At 44.8% G+C, this 21378-nt stretch overlaps 13 protein-coding genes across 13 annotated transcripts, besides 43 other annotated features; all 13 read right to left on the reverse strand.

Annotated features, from left to right (window-relative positions):
- Nucleotides 1–534, reverse strand: Tc00.1047053509719.9 (N-acetyltransferase complex ARD1 subunit, putative; the record flags this gene model as incomplete). Its single annotated transcript, XM_805262.1, has 1 exon — nucleotides 1–534. A coding segment is annotated over one exon (534 nt), but the record flags the coding sequence as incomplete, so codon positions are not given.
- Nucleotides 1–21378: a sequence feature (heterozygous, non-Esmeraldo-like haplotype).
- Nucleotides 609–634: a microsatellite.
- Nucleotides 696–749: a sequence feature (AT_rich).
- On the reverse strand, nucleotides 839–3322 carry Tc00.1047053509719.20 (ATP-dependent DEAD/H RNA helicase, putative; the record flags this gene model as incomplete). Its single annotated transcript, XM_805251.1, has 1 exon — nucleotides 839–3322. The coding sequence occupies one exon, from the start codon at nucleotides 3320–3322 to the stop codon at nucleotides 839–841; it is 2484 nt and encodes an 827-aa protein (XP_810344.1).
- Nucleotides 3540–3568: a sequence feature (AT_rich).
- On the reverse strand, nucleotides 3682–3945 carry Tc00.1047053509719.23 (hypothetical protein, conserved; the record flags this gene model as incomplete). Its single annotated transcript, XM_805260.1, has 1 exon — nucleotides 3682–3945. One exon carries the CDS (start codon nucleotides 3943–3945, stop codon nucleotides 3682–3684), a length of 264 nt encoding a protein of 87 aa, XP_810353.1.
- Nucleotides 3889–3909: a microsatellite.
- Tc00.1047053509719.26 (hypothetical protein, conserved) lies at nucleotides 4204–5010 on the reverse strand (the record flags this gene model as incomplete). The annotated part of the gene is made up of 1 exon (XM_805261.1): nucleotides 4204–5010. One exon carries the CDS (start codon nucleotides 5008–5010, stop codon nucleotides 4204–4206), a length of 807 nt encoding a protein of 268 aa, XP_810354.1.
- Nucleotides 5028–5048: a microsatellite.
- Nucleotides 5151–5171: a microsatellite.
- Nucleotides 5389–5574, reverse strand: Tc00.1047053509719.28 (hypothetical protein, conserved; the record flags this gene model as incomplete). Its single annotated transcript, XM_805263.1, has 1 exon — nucleotides 5389–5574. The coding sequence occupies one exon, from the start codon at nucleotides 5572–5574 to the stop codon at nucleotides 5389–5391; it is 186 nt and encodes a 61-aa protein (XP_810356.1).
- Nucleotides 5760–5785: a microsatellite.
- Tc00.1047053509719.30 (hypothetical protein, conserved) lies at nucleotides 5841–6974 on the reverse strand (the record flags this gene model as incomplete). The annotated part of the gene is made up of 1 exon (XM_805252.1): nucleotides 5841–6974. The coding sequence occupies one exon, from the start codon at nucleotides 6972–6974 to the stop codon at nucleotides 5841–5843; it is 1134 nt and encodes a 377-aa protein (XP_810345.1).
- Nucleotides 7763–7785: a microsatellite.
- Nucleotides 8464–8508: a sequence feature (T-rich).
- Nucleotides 8481–8509: a microsatellite.
- On the reverse strand, nucleotides 8537–10258 carry Tc00.1047053509719.40 (cytochrome P450, putative; the record flags this gene model as incomplete). The annotated part of the gene is made up of 1 exon (XM_805253.1): nucleotides 8537–10258. One exon carries the CDS (start codon nucleotides 10256–10258, stop codon nucleotides 8537–8539), a length of 1722 nt encoding a protein of 573 aa, XP_810346.1.
- Nucleotides 10312–10340: a sequence feature (AT_rich).
- Nucleotides 10624–10656: a microsatellite.
- Nucleotides 10662–10695: a repeat region.
- Nucleotides 10697–10724: a microsatellite.
- Nucleotides 10838–10880: a sequence feature (AT_rich).
- On the reverse strand, nucleotides 11074–12834 carry Tc00.1047053509719.50 (protein kinase, putative; the record flags this gene model as incomplete). Its single annotated transcript, XM_805254.1, has 1 exon — nucleotides 11074–12834. One exon carries the CDS (start codon nucleotides 12832–12834, stop codon nucleotides 11074–11076), a length of 1761 nt encoding a protein of 586 aa, XP_810347.1.
- Nucleotides 12871–12896: a microsatellite.
- Nucleotides 13011–13037: a microsatellite.
- Nucleotides 13044–13080: a microsatellite.
- Nucleotides 13196–13221: a microsatellite.
- Tc00.1047053509719.53 (hypothetical protein, conserved) lies at nucleotides 13677–13934 on the reverse strand (the record flags this gene model as incomplete). Its single annotated transcript, XM_805257.1, has 1 exon — nucleotides 13677–13934. The coding sequence occupies one exon, from the start codon at nucleotides 13932–13934 to the stop codon at nucleotides 13677–13679; it is 258 nt and encodes an 85-aa protein (XP_810350.1).
- Nucleotides 14037–14078: a microsatellite.
- Nucleotides 14219–14262: a sequence feature (A-rich).
- Nucleotides 14358–16532, reverse strand: Tc00.1047053509719.56 (hypothetical protein, conserved; the record flags this gene model as incomplete). Its single annotated transcript, XM_805258.1, has 1 exon — nucleotides 14358–16532. The coding sequence occupies one exon, from the start codon at nucleotides 16530–16532 to the stop codon at nucleotides 14358–14360; it is 2175 nt and encodes a 724-aa protein (XP_810351.1).
- Nucleotides 16406–16478: a sequence feature (GA-rich).
- Tc00.1047053509719.60 (uncharacterized protein) lies at nucleotides 16615–17115 on the reverse strand (the record flags this gene model as incomplete). Its single annotated transcript, XM_805255.1, has 1 exon — nucleotides 16615–17115. One exon carries the CDS (start codon nucleotides 17113–17115, stop codon nucleotides 16615–16617), a length of 501 nt encoding a protein of 166 aa, XP_810348.1.
- Nucleotides 17161–17217: a sequence feature (GA-rich).
- Nucleotides 17423–17478: a sequence feature (A-rich).
- Nucleotides 17743–17784: a microsatellite.
- Nucleotides 17968–18014: a microsatellite.
- Nucleotides 18107–18150: a microsatellite.
- Nucleotides 18234–18274: a microsatellite.
- Nucleotides 18415–18440: a microsatellite.
- Nucleotides 18442–18479: a microsatellite.
- Nucleotides 18540–18956, reverse strand: Tc00.1047053509719.69 (hypothetical protein, conserved; the record flags this gene model as incomplete). Its single annotated transcript, XM_805259.1, has 1 exon — nucleotides 18540–18956. One exon carries the CDS (start codon nucleotides 18954–18956, stop codon nucleotides 18540–18542), a length of 417 nt encoding a protein of 138 aa, XP_810352.1.
- Nucleotides 18751–18777: a microsatellite.
- Nucleotides 19041–19071: a sequence feature (AT_rich).
- Nucleotides 19100–19149: a sequence feature (AT_rich).
- Nucleotides 19326–19351: a microsatellite.
- Nucleotides 19401–19456: a microsatellite.
- Nucleotides 19497–19533: a microsatellite.
- Nucleotides 19651–19709: a microsatellite.
- Tc00.1047053509719.80 (hypothetical protein, conserved) lies at nucleotides 19827–20765 on the reverse strand (the record flags this gene model as incomplete). The annotated part of the gene is made up of 1 exon (XM_805256.1): nucleotides 19827–20765. One exon carries the CDS (start codon nucleotides 20763–20765, stop codon nucleotides 19827–19829), a length of 939 nt encoding a protein of 312 aa, XP_810349.1.
- Nucleotides 20920–20948: a sequence feature (AT_rich).
- Nucleotides 20986–21023: a microsatellite.
- Nucleotides 21025–21054: a microsatellite.
- Nucleotides 21126–21259: a sequence feature (A-rich).
- Nucleotides 21316–21343: a microsatellite.

Consider the following 21378-nt stretch of genomic DNA (forward strand, 5'->3'; position numbering starts at 1 on the left):
GATGGGTTTAGCAAGAGGAATCACGCTACTCCTCCCTCGCTCCCTGTCACGAAGCATGGCCTTGCGCATATCCAATGCATCTTCGTCATCCTTAAACGTCCCTTTGGGGCCATCGCCTCGGTAGTAACCAAGCACGCGTCGGTAGACAATGTATCCCAGTTTATGGTACATTTCTTGGGCGACCTTGTTGCTTTGCCGCACAAACAAGTCCACAAAGTACGCATTGTGAACAAGTGACGTTGTGGCCTCGAGCTCCTTCATGAGTGCCGCTCCCAAGCCAAGACGACGAAATATCGGCGCCACTGTCACTGCAGACACGTGCCCGTGGAAATCCTCGCCCTTCCCCTCAGCCTTGCCAAGTGCGTACGCCATACAAATGCCGGTCGTCGGGTGGACACATATACGCTGATACTCGGGCCAGTGTGTGAGATACTCACCGTAGAACGAGGTGCTGTAGGTCTCCGTCAACTGATCCAGATTTACAAAGTTGAATTCCATGATGTCCGTGAGTTTGAAATCCCGGTATGTCGTCATGGTTCTTTGGCTCCCTTCAATCAATAAAGTACAAAACAATCAACTGTGAAACATGTTTGAATTACACATACAAAAATAAAAATAATAATAATAATAATAAACAAAGAATAAGAATGACGCAAGCGCAGTTAGCTTCCATGGGAAAAATGACAGCTCATGCCATAAAAAATTAATAACAATGTTAACAATAACTATATATATATATATATTAAATTGGGTGCAATATGAGTCTTCTTTTTCTTGGGTTTGTAATTGCGCTATTCATTCCGTGTGAATTTCGTTCCTATTCCCATCTTCAAGCGTATTACGCGTCAAATTCCGTAAATTGAAGAGTTTTATTTTTCGGTACCCCGTCTTTCTTCCCTTGAAACCAGTCACGCGTCACCTTGCGCTGCTTCTGCACAATCATACTTCGGTACCGATCATCATGACGTACTTCCACCTGAAGTCTCCTGCGAACTCGAGAGCCATCACACCCTCTTACCCTCTCTTGTGTGTTGAGAGAAGACGCCTCTCTCGCGATCTTCCTGTCCTCCATAATAAGATTCTGCAGCTGTGCCCGAACTTCACTGGGTCTCTTGTCAAGACCAAAACTGTGTGCAATGTGGCCAAGGTGAAGCATATCCAAATTAAAAAATCGAGTTTTAAGCTCTCGGGAGTGCCCTGCGTAAGCTCGTATGTAAGACTGGTATGCGAACAGTGCAAGTCGAGTGAGATCATCGTTTCGGCTCGCATCTCCAGCGGGCAACTCATTTACAGGTTCCTCTCGATTCATGACAAGTCGACTGATGGCGCGCTCGAGAGTAGCCGTACTTTGCATCCAAATGTGGTTCGATTTTGGATCCAACTTTGCCAGGTAATAAAGAAACGACTCGTAATTCCTCTTTTCCATTGTTGCCACTACTGCTGCCGCCTCATTTCCCGTAAAAGAGCTCCCGCTCTCCTTCGCAATAAATTTACTTAAGTATGGGACGTATCCTGCCTCGTGTGGCATGAGGAACAGCAGAGAGTCCCCAACGTTGCCAATGCGAGCGGTGCGTCCAATACGATGAACGTAACACGCTGGATCTGTCGGAGGATCGTAATGCACAATCCAGTCCACTCGTGGCATATCCAATCCTCGGGCAGCCACATCTGTACAGAACAGGACACCCTTTAGAGAACGCCGAGCAGCTCCACCGACGTGTTTGAAGGCTTTAAAAACAGAGGCCCGGTCAACCTGCGACATGTTGCCATGCAACTTCAATATGTTGACATCAAGAAGAGCGTTTCTACCTGAGAGCGTCTGCCCCTCATCATTATCATCCTCACTGCCCGAATCATCCTCAAAGGTGACAATGGCCTCGCTCTGGTTTTGTACATGTCTGTTGGCCTCCTCTACCCGCCGCTTCACACCGTATTGGCGAGCATTTTGCTTGGATGCACCTTTAAATAAAACTTCTTTTCTCCTGTCGCAAAAAGGGGATTGTAGGCGTGATAGCAAACGGTAATGAAATTCTGCGCTATCAGCGGTGGAGACAAAAACAATAATTCTTTGAGCACCAGCATCAATTTGGGAGCGAAGAAAGCCAATGAGGGTTGAGAGTCGATGCTTAATCGGTACCAATGCGTAGTGCTGGCGAAGTGAGGAAGGGATGGAGAAGGTATCCTCTGTCTCACCTACACGAACAACGTTGCTGCGAAGCGCAAAATGTGAAAGCCTCTCAACCTCAGCAGTTATCGTTGCCGATACCAAAACGCGCTTGAGAGTATATTTTTCCCTTGTCTCTGTAAATATTTCATCACATGAACAAGCTGAGTTCTCTGTCTTCTCCAATAATAGCCCCATAATCTCCTTTATAGCCCGCTCAAACCCCATATCCAGTAATCGATCAGCCTCATCAAGGACAATTGTCTGCGTTGAGGCAACGCAGAAAGACACGGTCGCCCTGAGATGATCAAGAAGTCTCCCGGGTGTCGCTATCAAGAGGGGAACCCCCTTACGCAGTCTTGCCTTTTCCTTGTGCCGATTTTCACCACCGTGAATACCACCCACCGTCAAAAACAGCGCACATCGAGCGAGAACACTAAGCACATCTGTCACCTGCACAACCAGCTCTCGAGTGGGGCAAAGCACAATAATAATACTTCCAATCTGACGCTGAATTGGTCGCGCATCACACTCACACAGCAACTGATGGAGCAGAGGAAGAGCATACGCCAGCGTCTTCCCACTCCCCGTTTCGCTCCGTAGAAGAACATCACGCGTCCTGTCAACCATGGGTGTCCAGCTCTGCTTTTGAATGCACGTTAGGGATGTTATGTGAAGACACTCAGTTAGCGGCCGCAGCAACTTGCTATGCACAAGTTCATTTAAAGGAGGCAGCGATTCGGCATCCACGCACGCCTTATCCGCTTCAAACACCGTGGAAAGTGAAGAAGAAGGTGGTATGTTTTTGTTTTTCAAGGGGGCATCCGCAAAAGCCGGAAATTGGCCGCGGAAAGCCCGTGACTCCGCGGTTGCTTTCGAACGGAACTCGTCTTCTTCCGCATCCAAAGTCGACGTCCTTTTCCGTTTTAAACGTTTCGGTTCGCTCTTGTCCTCCATGACTGGGGCTGCGCGGGCCGCGGGCGACGGTTGGGAAGGCGCATCAACGCACAAATCGCACCCATCACCCCAATCATTGAGGTCTACAGATGGTCCCCGTTCTGCTCCGGCCAGCAGCCTGTCAAGGGTGTCATTTTCACTGCATTTTGACAAACCAAGAACGGCAAGGTGTTGTTGTGCATCCATCTCGGCAAGCGACATGTTATCCTACTTTCCCACTCTTTCTCTTTACTTCACACCTTTATTCCGGCAATTAACATCAGAAGATATCATTTACAAAAAAAAAAAAAAAAGTGCGCAGAGTTCTCGTGTAAAAAGGCATCACATTATATACTCAGGAGAGTTATTAACGTCCTCTTCCCTCTTTTCTTTCCCTGTTGTTGTTAATGGTGGTGGTGGCGGTAGGGCTTTTAAAGACAAAAATAAAAAGTAAAATTATAAAATAAACGCAACGCAACCAAAAATTGCAGTAAAAAAACTGCCAAAACAAAAACGGCCCTGCAGATCCTCTCATATATATATGTGCAAACACATAAAGAGACATAAAACCATGCGCTCAGTCACTCCCGGTGACGTTTGCTTAATATTTTTTGATAATTCAATTCCGAAAGAAGACCTTCTCGAAGTAATTGCCGCTGCTCCTCACGCTGGCGTACATTGTACATCCTGAGACCAAGTATAATCACTCCCATGATAAAAAAGGGGAGCCATCCTTGTTCTAGAAAATAAACCAGCCAACTTTCCTCCACTACTTCTGACGACATATTTCCTCCTCCTCCTCCTCCTCCCTTTCTTTTTCTTGTGGTGGTGTTTTGTGTTATCATTGGAAATGTAAAAAGTGAAAAAAGATAACAAAAAAAAAAAAAGGGAAAAACAGTGGTGCGCGGGGGGAGGGGTAAATTATTATTATTATTATCGTGAAGTTAAGACCCACAAATCCATCGCACACTTCGCTGGAGTGTCTGGGACAAAAAAAAATCTAAAGGCAAAGAGTGCGGCACGTCATTGCAGAAGCACAAACACCTCCTCTTTCTTTCCCCATATGGTCCTAGAAGTAAATTGGCCGCTCCATGACACAATCTCTATTTGGACTTTATTTGTGTCTGGCGGCGCACTAACCGGATGACAATCGCACCATCCCGTGCATTTTGTTCCATGACATGTCCCTTTTCATTGGGTCTCCCTCTGGCACTGCCCAGCCAAGGGTTTCGGTCCTTGTTTCCCCTCATTTCCTTTTTTATTGCCCCCTGTTGGACTTCAAATGCCCCGTTCATCTCCGCGCAATGCCTTGTCATATTTGGCACATGAAATTGCACCTCAACAAATTGCAAGGATTCCTTCATCCTCCAGTGGTCGCTTTGAATTCCGTAAGTGCAGCCACCAAGCAGACGAATAAACACATCCCGTGATGCCGTTTGACATTCCCGCAAATCACTCTTGGGATTTTTGAGAAGAACTCCAGTATGCTCCGCAAGCTCCGTCGTCTCCATCGTGCTCCCCAACCCAGGACGATGCGGTGTGTTCAAAGTGTTCGATTGCCCCCCGCCGCAGACGGTGTACAACGGCGGCGTCAACTCCCACGCATTTGTGATGAAGGCATGCAACCCGCCGGCGTGCAGGATGTTCTCCCCCTCGTCTGCGGCCGACTCCAAATCAGGACCCGCGAAGGTCTCGTGAATCCAGTCCACCGTCATCGTCCCACCGTCCACTGTGAGCGTACCTGCGACAATAAACGGATCACACGGTGAGTGCACCTCAACGCCCCAATCTCCACTCATCCGCGACACAACGGAAAAGGGCAGCTGGACCCTCCCACGATTCCCATGAACACACAGGGACACGCACAGTAAAAAAAACAGTGAGGCAACCCAGTGCAATGTCATGCTCATTCCTTCACGGAAGAAGAATATATATATATATATATATAAACTCCCTTCTTAAAGCTTCTGACCAACACTAGTGGGAGAAAACAACAAACAAACACCACAAACGAGCAAAACAGAACGTGTAGTTAAATAATAAGTCACGCAAAAAAAAAAAAAAAAAAAAACTCTCAAATGGAGAGGAAGTGAAACAAAAAATCGGGCATAAAATAACGCCCACGGAAGTTTCTCAACAAAGTACGACCGCCAACCCCGGAGCCGCATATGTTTCCCTTTTGTCACTGCTACTGTTCACCACGGCAACAAGAAAAAAAGAAGAATATGCATGCAAAAGGAACGTCAACTCCCCCGTAAGCGCCTGCAAGAGCCAATTGTCGACAGGACTCAAAGATCATCATCATAATTAGGCTTCAAGTACACGTTCCACACGGCACTCAATAGGTCCACCTGGTACTCCAGCTTCACCGCCAAGTAAACCACAAGCAGTCCAATCAGTAACAAGAAACAGTCAAAAAAACGGAAGAAGAAAACTCCCGTTGGTGCCGGTGCCTCACATCGTTGACCATGCATCTCACCACACACACATACACCTCCCCTCAGTAGCGCTAACAATAAGGTAGAGAAAAATAAGGAAATAAATAAGGCAGCAAAAAAGAAGAGAAAGAGAGAGGCACAGCATGTCTTTACGTTCCCTTTACCCGGTCACATAAGGCAAAAATATGTGTTTCTTTGCAGCCTCATTTAAAACACAGAGAATATATATATATATATATATATATATTGAACTGGCTTTGCAACCAGTGTGGCACATTCCATAGCGATAGCAACACGGCACACTAGTCATCTCGTTTGCTTTGATGCGCTCTTCTTTCAACCATCCCAAGAGAAACACCAAACAAGGCATCTGCCTTTTCCTCAACCTTTTTAGAAACACGCACCTCCTCTTCAATCGCACGACCCAGGGGCTCTTTTACCAGTGGTGCATCTGTAAAGCCAGGTTTCAGCGCTAAAAAGTAATTCCGATCCTTTTTCCTGCGTGGGTTCCACTTCTTGGGACGACGCATGGACTTTTGAAAAAGCCCAGGAAATGGGGACTTTGGTTCTGGCGTGATCGGGTGCCATGTGGCGTGTCGGTACCCCATACAATAGAGATGGTCATTGTCCACCTCACATGCGGCTACCTGAAAACACCACCTCATATGTTGTCTGACCGCAGAGATGACAGGTTTGTCCTGTGGCCTCACACAAAAAGGAAATCGTAACAGCAACGCACCTGAAGGCCGAAGAAGGTGTGTGCCCAATGCCATTACATTCACAAGGGAATCCCGAGTGTGCATATCTGTAAAAAAACGCTCGGGTGATGTTCCCATTGATGATGTTTCCCCCACAAAATCCACAGCAAGAAGATCGGCCGCCTGTCGAGGCAAAAATGCCAATCTTAAATCGCGTAGCAAAGTGTGACTTCTCAAGTATTCACCAGACAACTCATTTACCGATGATCCCATACACGTCGACAGCTCGGTTGAGTTCCCAGTCCAGATTTTTTGTTTATCGTGCCTAATGTATGACGCCGCCTCCGTCGTGGTAAAAGGAAATGTTACCACTTCTCCATGGTCATCTTCCCTTTCTAGCAGAGGCATTCTCGGGTTTGCATCGTCGAATACGTAGAATGCGTTCATAGGGGTAGAGCTGCCTTGCGGGTCACTGACCGTCATTTCAAGAAACTGCCTCTTGGAAGCGAACCCGTCTTTCATCTTCGCCCAATCCCTCGCGGATTGTGTTTGCGGTGGCGTAGGCCGTCCTCCATGTTTGCGTCTTTGCTGATGTCGGGTAACCCATCTTCGCACATCGTCCTGCCAATTCCCAGCGAGGAAGAAGACGTGCGCATCGCTTGCGAGCCAGCCATGCTTTTCCTGCAGGAGGTGCAGGATCTTCCCTACGCCGTACCTGCCCCCTAACGTCCCTTTCATCCGCGCTGTGCGCCAAAACAACAACAACAAAAAAAAGCACTAAAATGAAGGGCGTCAAGCAGGCAAAACAAAACAAAACCAAAAAAAAGAATAAAATGGCACGTCGCGGATGCCAACGGGCGGACAGGCACGTCCCTCCAAATAGAAATAATAATAATAATGATAGAAGAAAATGAGCAGAAAAACTTCTATTTTCATTCTTTAAGAAGCCCTCACTTCTGTCGTACCCACCCATCATTCCCTTCCTCAGATCAACCGACACGCTCCCACCCCGCCAACACTCTCCGTTCCCTCACGAAACGAACGCCGATCGCCCACCGCACCAAACGTTAGCCGTGATGCGTCCAACTCCCACCCCGTGGGCACGGAGATTTACTCAAGAACCAGAACGTGAAATACCCAGTGAACATGCATACGTATTTGGAAGAAATCAAGCCCTTTTCCTCCACTCACATACACACAAAACAAACAAACATACGTAAAAAAAAAAAAAAATAGATTTTTAGCTTCACAGTCTTCGAATCGTCAATCCTAAGCACACCCATCAGCCCCACCGCTGGAACAAATGTACTCAGAGGCCTCTTTGAGCATTAATGAAAGAAGACAATATGTATGGTTTCACTCCGGTGGCGTTGCTACCCCGTCCACCCAGCCCTAAACGCGTAGAAAAGACTAAATGCCCCTTCACCTCCCTCCCTCTCCCCCAGATAATAGACGCACATATACAAAATAGCACCCAAACCAGAACACACACAAAGACAAAAATATATATATGATCTCTGCCGGCTAAAAAAAAAAAAAAAAAAAAAAATTTGTTGTTGTTTTTCTCCAATTCATTCAACTTTGTAAACGTGTGTCTTCAACAAGTCAAATAATTGTGAATGTGAATAAGTGGGAAAGACCACAAGCGTGGCAAAAACGCAGCTACATTTCCTTCCAAAAAAAAAAAAATACCAACTGTTGCTGTCATGCAGTTGCATGGCTTCACACTGCGTCCCCTATCCAGGCCGTCCCAAAACATTTCTGTGTTCTTGTTCATATTTGGTTCTTAGTAACTTTCAACAGCGGGACCTCCCCAATACGTGTGGCGTCTAAGCATTACAAATAATTTCAGTTCATTACCAGGAATTAACTTCACCCCCCCACCCCTCTTCCCAGTGCATTAATGAGACTCTTTAAAAAATGCATTTCCCCTGACCCCAAACCCCCTCCCCTCCAGTTAATGCCTCTTGTCTCTTTCGGGGTGGAAAAGATGACGGGTCGCACACGTGCCACAACGTCCACGCCCCCCTTATCTCCCCCTCCCCATACACACATATAAACAAAGCGCACTGCGCTAAAATCCAAAACAAGAAGATAAGTCCAAAACCTTTTTTTTCTTTCTTAAGCCAATTCCCATAAAAAAAGAAAAAAAAACCTCGTCCTTCGGTTTTCATTAAAAAAAAAAAAAACTCATTTTTTCCTCATCGCCCCCTCCACCTTTAAATCACTTTTCTCCTCCACACATTTTTTTTCTTTTTTCTTTTTTTCTTTTTGTGGCGACCTTCGCTAGCGCTCCACATTCAGATGCGGGGCGTCCCCACCACTTTGAGGCCATTTTGGGGTACAATGGGAAACATAAAAACGTGTGGGCGCCCAACCTCTTCCTGAAATAAGCGCTTCTCCACATCCGTTGCGCCAGCGTCAGCACCGTAGAAACGCAAATCCCAGTTCAGAAATAGGTACGCTAGTGCCACCTCTGTCTCCATCAAAGAAAGATGTTGTCCAAGGCAGTTGCGCGGACCGTTAATAAAGGGAATAAATGCATACGGGTCAACGGTGTCCTTGTATGCCTCATGATTCGGGGTGGTAAAGTTATTTTCAAGCTTCACGTCAAGGAAACGTTCTGGTTTAAATGCATCAGGATCTGGCCAGATATCCGGGCGCCGGTGCACCGCCTGGATCCCTACAGCCACCGAGCAGCCTGCGGGAATAGTGACGTCCCCATCAAGCCCAGTTATGGAGGCAGGCCATACGTCGTTTTTCAAAGCACGCCGCATGACCAAGGGAACAACCGAGTGCTTTCGTAGTGTTTCACGAAGACAAGCCGGAGACCATCGTAGTGTGTTGCGTACATCCGATGCGGTGGGAATGCCCCACGTCTTTCCTTCTGGTGTCACAACCTTCTCTTCGCAGCGTGCCGGATCAAACAACACTCTTGCCTCTTCCACAATTTTTTCACACGCATCAGGGTGACTGATCACCTCATAGGTTGCCCATGTTAGCAACGCCGCTGAAGTTTCGTGTCCCGCCAATAAAATGGTTTTGACATCGTCGCGCAGCTGCACCACCATTGCGTTATCCATTTTATCAATTTGAGATAAACAGAGTGAGATAATGTCACGTTTATGCGGCTTGTGGCGATCTTCCCAACGTTTCAAAATAAGCTCGCAAATTACATGATTCAACTCCTTCAAACAGCGGCGACGCTCTTGAAATCCTTCCAAGAAGGGCATCACGACACGCCACGGCTGCCATACACGTCGATTGCATTCGTGAACAACAGGTAAGTAAAGAGCCGGAAAAATACGATCTGTTTCCTCTGGTTCCAAAGAAAGCGTCGTTTCTCCAATCACTTGCAGTGTCATGTGACGGAACGCCTCATTCAAATCCACAAATGGATTTTTGTCGTCAATAGCGGCAATTTGATCCATGACTCTTCCAACTGCCTTGATTGTCATTTTGGGAACTTCCTCCAATACATCTATGCGCATAGCATGGGAAAGTAATAGGCGACCCTTTTTCCAATGCTCTCCCTCCGCTGTCACAAGCCCAGTTCCAAGTAGACAGAGGAAATGTTTGTATGACGTTTCAACATCCTTGGCGTAGTTTCGCTGGTTTGTCAGAAGGACCCGCTTCAATAATAAAGGATCATTGATGTACACAACGCGCTGATAAAGAACATTAAATCTGACAAGTCGATTTGTACGCGGAGCATCCTTCTTTTTATTACTATCCGCATGGGAAAACGAATCAAGACTCCAGTCTGCCATTTTTCTCCACGGTGATCCCCCCATAAGAATAAGGGCGTGGCCGACCACTGGGATTCTCCCCGGTGCCTCCGGAATATTTCGGAGGTGCCTGTCCATGACAAAACCCCGCAGAAACAAGAAAAAATAGTACAGAATGATGGCCCAAATCACAATAAGAATCCCCATTAAAAATAACAATCCATAAGAAGAATTTGCCAACAACTCTGCACCGCGCATGACGCCACTTTCCCACACCGGCCGCACAGCGTTCATAATTGATGCCAACAACAGGTATGACTTTTGGCTGCCAACTCCAAAACAAAATCAAATATATATAAATATATAAATATATATAGAGAGAGAAAGAGAGATCGCAGATGCAAAGACCCTCTTGTAATTTCTTTGGCTTCTGCTGTCTCCCCCCCCCTCCCTCCCTTCCCACTAATTGCTGCACCTCCCTCAGCGGGTATTTCTTTTTGGTTGGTAAAATTGTCAATATATATATAGATATATATTCACAATGGAAACACCCTTTTTTATATTCTCAATACTGAATGTGGATGGGTGTGTGTGTATTTTAATTTTAATGTTGTTAATTTTATGTTCTCTTTGAAGTCGCAAACGTGAACGCAACGCAGTTTTTTTTTTTTTTTTTTTTTTTCGTTTTATTTATAGAGAAGGGAAAGGAAGGGAAAGAAAAAAAAAAAAAAAAGAGAGAGAGAGAGAGAGAGAAAGGGAGTGCAAGTCACACACACGCAAAAAAAAAAAAAAAAGAGAAGGGATCAGTCCTTTATTCAGAAAAAAAAAAAAAAAACTACATATGAACAAATGCATATAAAAATACCAACACACATATATATATTATTATTATTATTATTTTCTTTTTTTTTTTTAAGAAAAAAGGGATTTCATGAGAATTTCTAAAACATCTCAAAACGCCCATTCTCTTTCTTATCCTCAAATGAACCACCGTCTACCATAGTGTTTGATTGTCTGTTAGCATCGTATACAGTCATCTACAATCGTGCAAGGGGCAACGCGCTACCAAATGTACGTCCAACAAAAATCCCTTCAAAGCGGTGCGCCCTTCAGGAATTGGAGTCATTCCGTTTCTTCATGTGTTTTGCCAAGAGTGCCTTGATGGATGGTGATACAGCATGGTGACAACTGTCTAATGCTGGAGGCAATGAAGGTAGGGGATCTTGTTTCTTCAAAGAGGCCTTTCTCGTTGTATGCAATGGACCACCATTTTCCATTAGGGAAAACGAAGACCTCTTGTAACGAGTAGAATTAAGAAAATCTACTACATCCTCGTTCACCTTCGGTGAAGCATGGGTCGCCCCCGGAACTAAAAGGGATTTCCCAAATATTGGACTATGAAAAACCTTGTTTGCCGCGGAGTCACCAAGCGTGCAGAGGCTAACTTGTTTTTTCTGTTGTGGAAGAACTTTCAGTGTTTCAAGTTCATTTTCAAACTCCTTCGTAAGAGCATCTAAATCGACATCGCCGTTATTATTCCCCCCATCACCGCCATTCAAAACATCTGTCACAACACCCTTAAGTTTTTCACAAGACAAAGAGGGAAGTTTTGGCGAAAGAACTTTTCGTTTCTTATGGCCCTCAGACCCAACTGCAGGGGTCAATTTCGATACCGGTAAATGGTGGTCTCCCTTCTCGCCAAGCAACACGGGTGATAGACCTGTGGCTGTGGGGGAACACAACGCCTGCAGCGGTGACAGGGGTGGGGGATTCCCCACTCCCGCCTGTTTTGAAATGGCCGTTGTGGCCCCTACATTTGATCGCTTTGCATTGAGATCAATAGGTACAAGCGTGTTCCGTGACGGAGCGGTTTGTGGACCAGAGACATACTTCTTCACCGCGTTCGCCAACTGTTTCGACACGTTGGAAGGTGAAAAATTCTCCTCATCGAGACCAATACTAAAATATGGATGTTGAAGACACTGTTGGGCTGTGGGACGTTTCTTGGGGTCGTAACTAAGCATCTGCTTCATTAAATCCAAGGCTTGTGGTGGTAAATGTGGGGGAAGCACACGCTCAAGTCCCACCCCCTTCACTGCTGGAAATGAATACCGTATTTTCTTGGCAAGAGCAAAACATTCTGGCCAGATTTTTTCATTGGGTGAGCCAAGAACACCCATTATCTTGTGTAACTGATCCACCTCATTGCTACCTGCAAAAAGAGGACGGGTGGTTATAAGTTCTGCTAATATACAACCAGCGGCCCATATATCCACAGGGCTGCTGTACGCTCGATCTTGCAGCAACAACTCAGGAGCGCGGTACCATCGGGTGGAAACATAATCCGTAAACGGTGGGCGTGCCCGAATCTCCTTCACGAGGCCAAAATCCGCCAGTTTTACCACATCCTGTGCCGCGGTGGTTGGGTCCTTCTTCACAAGCAAATTTTCAGGTTTAATGTCTCGGTGAAAGTACCCACGTTGATGCAAGAATGCAAGGGATTGAAGAAGCTGAAAAATGTAACTTCGAATCTTCGGGTATGGTATGGGAGGGGCATTGCCGGCTGTGGTGTGGCCCTGCATTTGCTTTGCCTTGCAGATGACCCCCAGAAGGTCCCCGTCCATATACTCAAATACAAAGAAAAGCTCATTTTTTTCTCGTATCACTTCACGCATCTTCACTATATTCGGATGGCCATGAATGCGGCGCATCACTGTCACCTCTGGCAGCTTTACACACTCCTCCCAGGAATGGTACTTCTGCTTCATTTTTTTAATCGCCACAATTTGTCCCGTTTTTCTATGCAATGCCTTCACAACCTGACCAAACGCTCCATCACCTAGTTGATTGAGGACCTCGTAGTTCTCCATTTCCGCGCAGACGGAGGCACGTAAAAAAGAAAACTGTATATATGTATATATATATATATATAGAGAGAGAGAGAGAGATAGAGATAAATAGATATACGCTCTTTTCCCTTAACACAAAATGAAAATAACTTTAATATGTACACACAGTAAAAATAAACATATACATATATATATAACTGCCTGCCTGCCTGCCTGCCTGCCTGTATGTATATGTATGTATGTATGTATGTATGTATGTATGTATGTTTTCCTTGGAAAGGTATTGCTGGGCGGCTGCTCTCTCTATCCGTCTCCCCTTCCGCTCTAGTCTAGTAAAATAGCCTACACTTACAAGGCTGTTGGTAGCACACCGTCCATTGAAAAATAAATAAATAAATAAATAAATAAGAAGAAGAACGTGTAAGACAAACACATGGAAACTTCCCCTCAGGCAATCGCCGCCCAACACCACAACATCATGCAACAAAAAAAAAAAAAGACGCAATACATTTTCTGCCTACTTGTAAATTTGACGTCTGCAGCACTCATCATCATCACCGCCACCACCAACACAGCCACCCGCCGCCACCCTCCAATACAGACGAGAGACGAGCGGAATGGAAGAGAAAAAAAAAAAAAAAGTAGTAGATGGGGGGCAGAAAGAAAAAAAGAGAGATTCTCACAGACGCAAAATACATAAATATTAATAATTCACAGAAGTCAACAAAAATAAAAAATTCTTCCTTCCTCCTGTTGACTCCAAATCAAATTCCCTACGCAAGTCCCTAATATATTTACGAGCTTTTTGCCTCTGCATACATTTAACAAAACAAACAAAAAAAAAAAAGGAGAATGAGGCGCTTCTACGGGTGCAGTGAATGCGGATCCGGTGGCCATGCGCCCGTCAGTCCTCCATGTGCCCCCGCAATCAGCAACAGTCCAAAAATAAAGTTTGGTATCATGTTACTGATGGACCAGAGACCCAAAACAAAAAACTGCGTTGTGAAGCTCTTAGGCACATACACGGGCTTCAGGCCGTCAAACTTGAGAGGCACCACACGTCCCTTTCCGAGAGGGGCCGTGACACCGGAATACAAAAAGAATGCACTACGACGGAGCATGTCAGTTTTCTGCAAGTTCCCTTCCGAGCACAGTTATCAAAGAAAAAAGCAAATACTAATAAATAAAAATAAAAGAAAAAGAAGAAAATTGAAAAGGAAGAGATATATACATGTAGGTACATATATATATATATATATATGTATGGTTCAATGAGCATCAAGAAGAAAATTCATGGAAATTAACACAAAATCATCTCTGATTCCATTGCTGCATATACGCACACACCCGTTAGCACTGGTCAATGAAGATGGGAAAAAGGGTTAGGATGAGAAAAAATATATATAAATAAATAAATAGAAAAATAGAAGAAGAAAAAAAAAAAAAAAAGGTCAACGACATGCGAATCCGAGACAAAGATAATAAAGAACAACACATAATAACACACAAAAAAAAAAAAAAAAGAGGTCAAAGCAACAAAAATTTCACAATATGATCCTATTTCCTACCCCCTCTACGCGTGGCAGAACAACTTCACGCTCGGTTGAGAGTGACTGCAGAAAAACATACAGATGGGGAAGTAGTGTAATGGAAGACACAGCCGTAACGATGATACCCAAGCCGTACGATACTTCCAGAGACCAGTGTCTGTTCAAAAGCCATGAGAGGGTTATTTGGCCCACATAATTCAGCGGAATCTCAACAGTGCAGAGAGAAATAATAAGAAGTAACAACTGCTGCCAAGACTCATCAAAATCAATCAGAACATACTCCAAAGCCCATAAATTCAAGCATAGAGCAACAACACTGTATATCCCTAGCACCCAGTGGTAGAAGTTTGCCGCAGACCACACAACCCCTTCATCCAGACCAGTAACAAGATACATGCAGAACTTTAGATAATAACCACCGATCCAAAGCAGAAAAATTAAAAAAAGCGGTCCAACCGCACGCTTAACCATAAGACGGCACGCCGGGACACAAACCGGACTGTGTAGAAATTCATCTGGGGAAATGGGAACCCTCTCCACCACCAAATTATATGGCGTCTTACACTCGGCACACACACTTCGATGCTCCGTGTTCAAGGTCATGGCACGCCACTTTTCCAAACACTTTTTATGCACGTATTTAGCAGACCCATCGCAGGCACATGGGGCAAATAAATCATCCACTGGTTTCTTGGAACGACATATACGGCATAAGTATTCATCGCCGTCACTCTCTTCACTACTACCATTCATTTCCACGCAGTCACTTTGAGGTTCCATGTGTTGGGAATCTTCTTCTACATTTGAGGCCACTTCTCGCATCTCGGCTGATATCACGACATTTGACGCCGCCCCTTCCCACCTGCGTCGTGGCCAAGAATGAAAATAACGGTGCATTGCGCGTTTTGCCACAAATAGCCATGAGAAAATTTTCACGCACGTCTCTTGAGTAGCCAGCATAATCCGGTAAAGTGAAAGGCAATGTCCATTGTTAGATTCAGTTTCCTCATAGAGAACAGTGGTACGACGCCCATTCAATGCAGTTGGCTCTGAAAGCCGCATTCCAACCTCCTTCGTGACAAGAATGAAACACATCGTCACCAAGACACACAAAACAGCAAGAAATAGTTGCCCAAACCCACTTGAAGTCAGCCACAATTCCCAATTAAACGATCCTTTCTTATCCACTAAAAGCAACACAATGTCTATACCTGTAAGAGAATCATGTGGCATCGTGCTCTTAAGCCGTAAAACCCACGGCCTGTTCCAAGCCCCTGGAAGCCCTACGCTGAATATCACTCGTCCCGTATACCTCCCTAATGGTATCTCTTTAAAGCTCGTAGTGTATGTCATAAGCCGTGCCTGGAAACATTCGTCTGTGAAATCATTGCAACTCTCTATAAGTTCGTAACGTCGCATAATGCCAGAGAATGTCGAATCCTTATCCGAAGAGTCGTCAATGGCAAAGGGAAATGTTGCGCTGCTGTCGTTAATTAAATCTCGAAAAACACGTTCAGCAACTTCAACATCAATGCTCGGCGCGGAGTCCTGCCAAAGTGAGACAGCAAAATTCTCCTCCCACCCACCACGAAAGCGCAGTAAGATATACCCCTCAAAATGACTCAGCGAACAAGGCGCATTGCTATCCTCTTTGTCAGCCGAATTCTTAGTCGCTGAACAGTACGGAAAAAAATAAAGATCCCTATTCACTCTTTCATCATCTTTACTTGACTTCTCCTGACCCACCACGGGTAATGTCGCTTCAAGCGCAAATACCCTTGCAGGCCGCTTCCCACCACCCATCGCACTACGCCTGCCAAAGTCAATGTCGCTCCACGTAGCCACAGACATGATAGTCCCATGTTCCCCGTTGAAAAGAGCCACAGTGGGCTGCTGTGCGGCCTCTCTTCCAGCAGTAAATGTCCACAAGAGCACAATAAGGCCCAACCAAAAAAGATACCGGGTTTTCGCATGCATCACTTTTTTCAACCGACTGCAGCACAGAGAAGAAAATAAATCTAAAGGCAAAGTACATACATGCAAAAAAAAAAAAAAGAGAGAGAGAGAGAGAGAGAAAGAAAGAAAGAAAGAAAAAGGGAAATAAAATAAAAAAGAGCATGCGCAAAAATAATAATAATAACCAATAAAAAGGAATATATATCCTTTCATTCACACACGCAGCCTCGTTGAAGGCCAGTGCAGAATTCCAAATTCAGTACGGTCGACGATATCTGCAAATACAAATTCGGCCTTAATTATAAGTCGTTGCCTCTAACAAAATCTCCTCCACAATGCCCCGCAGTGTCGTTTGATTCTCGTCTCCCAACAGACCTGCACAAAACGCACACAATTCCGAATGCACATCTTCTTCAACCCAACAGCTTACAGAAACCTCCGCCAAACGCTCTATGGCAGCTTCTGTATGCTTGCGAAGGGCGCATCGCATTTCTTCCTCACTCTCTTTCGAGGCAAAAGCCACGCGCGACGGCACGGTGTCCTCCAGCCGCCGCTGAATGTACTCCGTCTTCGCCTCCAGCATCGCCAACCTCAATCGATAAGTCAAGAATGTGGCAATGAGAACATCATTGTCGTAGGACGGCAATAAACAATTTTGTTCCCAGCAAAGTCGGTCCGCTTTCCTTGCCGCCATGAAACACGACAACATGTCATCACAGACGTCGCATGAGAAGAGAGCTGTCCTCTCATTTCCATTCCCACTGTCTTTACGCTCTGGGGGACTTTTCGGTATCATCGTTTCGCATGGAGAGGAATAAGTGACTAAAAATAAAGCAAAGAGGAAAAAAAAAAAAAAGAAAAAGAGAGAGAGAAGAGAAGAGAAGAGAAGAGAAGAAAATTTTAAAAAAATTGATTAGAAATGCAGCGGGCAGTTAACATGCCTCCAATATTTCGTACCCATCACACACAAAGAGAGGCAGAGAAGGAGAGTTCTTCTACGGTCGAAGCGCTTCGCACAGGCAGTCGGGACGAAAACAACAACCACACATGATCCCACTTCATGGCAATCAAAAAAAGCCAAAAAGGGACACCACACAGGTCTGAAAAAAGTAAAGAAAAAAAAAAAGTCAAAAGAAATTTAAAAAAAAAAAAAAAAGAACTTCAGCGGCACCGGCAGCAGCGCAACATTTATCATCGTCATCGACGTCGTCATCGACGTCCCATCACATAATGCATCCTTGTCGCTGTGTGTTAGCCCCTCCGTGCAACGGTAAAGAAGAAGGCGTTGGCGTCAAATGCATGCGATACAAGTCAACACAAAAAGTAGCCCTTTTTGCCCGCCATCCACATGCCTCCTCACTTAAGAAAAAAAGCTTGCGCCACTCCCAAAGAAGAATCACGAGGGAAACTTTCCCAAAGTTCCCCTCCTCCTCCTCCTCCTCCATTCCCCTCCTTCTCCTTCCCCAAGATCCTTTGAAGCCCTTCCGCCCCCTAACAGCGACGCACACCGACAAGCAAAGGACCGCCGCTTCCTTTCCTCACATAAATCCCCAATCAAAAAAGAAATGCCCCATCGCAGCTAAACCCCTCTTTGGTCATTTTATTCAACACTACCGCTCCCCTATTTTCTATAACTGAAAAATCAGATACGCACACATATATACACGCATACACACGCACAGGCACGCACGCACAGGCAGACTGAAAAGCATTGAAAAGGGACAAAAACTCAAAGGGACCGGCAGAGACAGACAAATAAAACACACACATGTACATACACACAGGGGTATATACATATATGCACACAAATATATATATGTATATATATATAGAAGAAACTCCAGTTCAATCCCTCAGATCGGCGTTCTTGAAACAGCATGGAAAAAAAAAAAATTCCGTTTGTTTGTTTGTGTCCTCTCTCTCTCTCTCTTTCTCCCTCCCTATTTCTATCTCTCCATCCCCCCACATTGGTTCCTGGAAGTAACTCTTTTTTTTTTTTCATTGCTCTCATTCCCCTGCTGCTCTTTGGAAAAACTCCGCCTCATCTTTTTTTTCTCCCCCCCTCCCCCTTTTTTTTGATGTTGTGTATTCTCCGTTTCTTTCTTTCTTTCTTTCTTTCTTGTTGTTTTTGTTTCTGTTTTTTATTATGTTTTTTTTTTTTCCGATTTCACGCCAAAGGGGAATTCTGATCTGTGAGCCGTCTTCTCACGGAACTGCAAATTATGACGCCGGCGTTTCTCCCTCTTGCGATGGCTGTTGAGGCTGTGAGGTCCCGGAGTTTGCCGTCGCACGAAGCTCGCCTTGACCATGTGCAAAAGCGCAACGATCGCCCCAGTTGCATTCACCATTTTTTTCCCAATAGATGCACATCTTCGTTTTACGTTTCCCTTGATCGATGCCACCACGACCACCGCGGCCACGACCACCGCGCCCGCCGCGGCCACCGCCGCCGCCGCCGGCACCAGCTACCATTACTGGGTTGTAGTAGCCTCCAAAGGAATAGCTGACCGTCTCCGGGAGCGTCCAGTGTGTGGTCTTTGTATTATGATCCATGTAATATGGTTGACCAGTCGCAGTGTAGGCCATCTGCCAGCCGGACGGAAGAACAGGTTGGTTGAGTGCAAAATATCCCTGCATGAGTTCGTGTCTTTTTTTTGTTTGTTTGTTTGAATGGTTCGGTTGTTGCTTTTAATTATTGTTATTATTATATTTTGGTTTTGGTTTTAATTATTAATGTTATTTATAATAATTACGTTTCCCCTCCCCCCCTCTCTCCCTCGTTTTTATTATTATTTTCTTTTCTTTTTAAAAAAAAAAAAAATTTATTTTTCCTCTTAAAATGAAATGAAATAACTGCCTGTATGTAGTTTAACGGGTAAAAGAATAAAAAGGACTCAAAAATCCTACTGAAATTCTTTTCTCCTGACCCGTTGTTTTCTTTCTTTCTTTCTTGTTGTTGTGTTTGTTTGTTTGTTTAAGTTTCTGCTTCTTCTCCCTCCCTCCCTCTTCTTTTTTTTTTTTTTTTTTTTTTTGGATTTTCTTCTCTTAAGTGTTAAAAAAAAAAAAAATGTGACCTGCAGGAACAACAGCAACAGCAACAACAAAAAAAAGAATAGTCAACAACAACAACAACAACAGTGGTGGTGATAATGGTGGTAGAGAAATAAGGCAGGAGGATATATGTATACATATATATATATGTGTGTGTGTGTGTGTGCGTGCGTATATTTTGGTGGAATATGACATTTCTATCCCTTCGTTTCCTTCTTTCTGCCATGTATCATCCTTACAGCATGCCACAAGCGGTCCTTGTGTTTGTCGTGGCAATTCCGTTGTTGTTGTTGTTGTTGTTGTTGTTGTTGTTGTTGTTGTTTTTTATTGTTGATTGTTTGCATCTTTCATGCGTTCAGCAAAACAACAACAAAGTAGGAAATCGAAAATATTATATTTCAGAGCAATCGGTCCCTCTCTGTCTGTGTATGTACGTGTACGTGTACTATGTTCCGTTTAGTATACATCAAAGGTATAAACTCCCAACGCGGGTCGTTGGTATCGCATGGCCTCCACAAAGACTTCCAGTGGATCACGTGAAAGGGCTGTGAGCGGCATAGATGGAGGTACTTCTCCCGGCCTTTTTCTTCTTCTCCCCCGCTGTAGTTTCCCTTGATCCCCCCTCTCCCGCAAAGCGTATGGCTTCACCGCACCCAAGGTGGCGTCAAAGAGTACCTTCCGGTGCAATAACTCCGTCGGTATCTCAGCATTTGACAGCGTCTTTGGTTTTGCATTCACCTCGTCCGCTACCCGCCTAGGGTCCACATCCGGGAGACGCACAACAAACTGTCGGGGGGGCAATTGCTGTGGAGCAAATACATCGTGCGGGAGACGTTTCTCCGCTTGCGCCTCCGCGTGACGCTGCGCCATTTCTTCGATAAATTTGAACGGACTCTCCTGCCTTCCATCATGATTGACTGACCCACCCCTAAGTCTGGAGGGTACATTGTAGCGTCGGATGGCGCCATTGGCGTAGGGACGCCAGCGCTTGCCCAATGCGACCTTGATTGCCTGATGCAGCTCCGACGATTGTGGCCTTCTCCCGCGTGCCTGGGCGGGGTCAGCCTGAGGCTGGGTGTCGGGGGACACATTCCACGCCATGAGCACCTCATCCTCACTGGTATTAAGAAAAGAGCCAGCACTACCGGACAGGTTGATACACGGCAAAGGTTGCTGCTGCTGTTTCTCTGTATTCGTACTCAATGATAAAGGATGATACAGAGGAGATGGTGTTCGTTTTCTGTCGGGGGAGTCAACCCGCATGAGGCTTGGCAGACATTGCCGCCTCGCAGACTCCGTCCAGCAGTTCAAGACAATCTCATTACATTGCCCACTGACATATAATTTGTTTCCAGGCCTTTCCAAGGGGTCAACTTCCGATTCCCGTCTTTCCATCACCGCCCTTCCACCCCGCCCCACCCTCTAGTGAGAAAAAAACAAAAAAATGTCAAGAAGTTAAGATGCATGCTGTAAGGGGGAAATGTTGCCACATCGTGTAAAATCCCAAAGAAAAAAAAAAAAAAAAAGTACACCGATAACCATTCCTGACATTATATAATATATATATATATATTAAATCGAAAATAGCAAGAGAAGCACACACACACACACACGCAAAAAAGAAAAAAAAAAGAAAAAAAAGAAAAGAAAAAACACATACACACACACATATACATATATATATGTATGTGTTTACATTACACATAATTTTTTTTTTCTTCTCCTCATGTACTCATCGCATACGTCCCCCATTTTAAAAAAATAAAATAAAAAGAAATAAAAAAAAAAAAAGGTGCGAGGAAAACAAATTAAAAACACAAACAAACAAAAAAAAAAAAAAAAAAGAAGAAGAAAAAAAAAAGGGGAAAAAAAAAAAAAGAAAACAAAAATGCAGAAAGGAAACATTAAAATATGGAAACGTTCATGGAATAGAAAAATATGTGAGAAAAAAAAAAGAAGAAGAAAAAAAAAAACGGCTTCACACGCAAAAACTAAAAAGGATGCCGTA

Source organism: Trypanosoma cruzi, genomic scaffold (assembly GCF_000209065.1).
Source record: "Trypanosoma cruzi strain CL Brener 1047053516425 genomic scaffold, whole genome shotgun sequence".
NCBI classification, from domain to species: Eukaryota; Euglenozoa; class Kinetoplastea; order Trypanosomatida; family Trypanosomatidae; genus Trypanosoma; species Trypanosoma cruzi.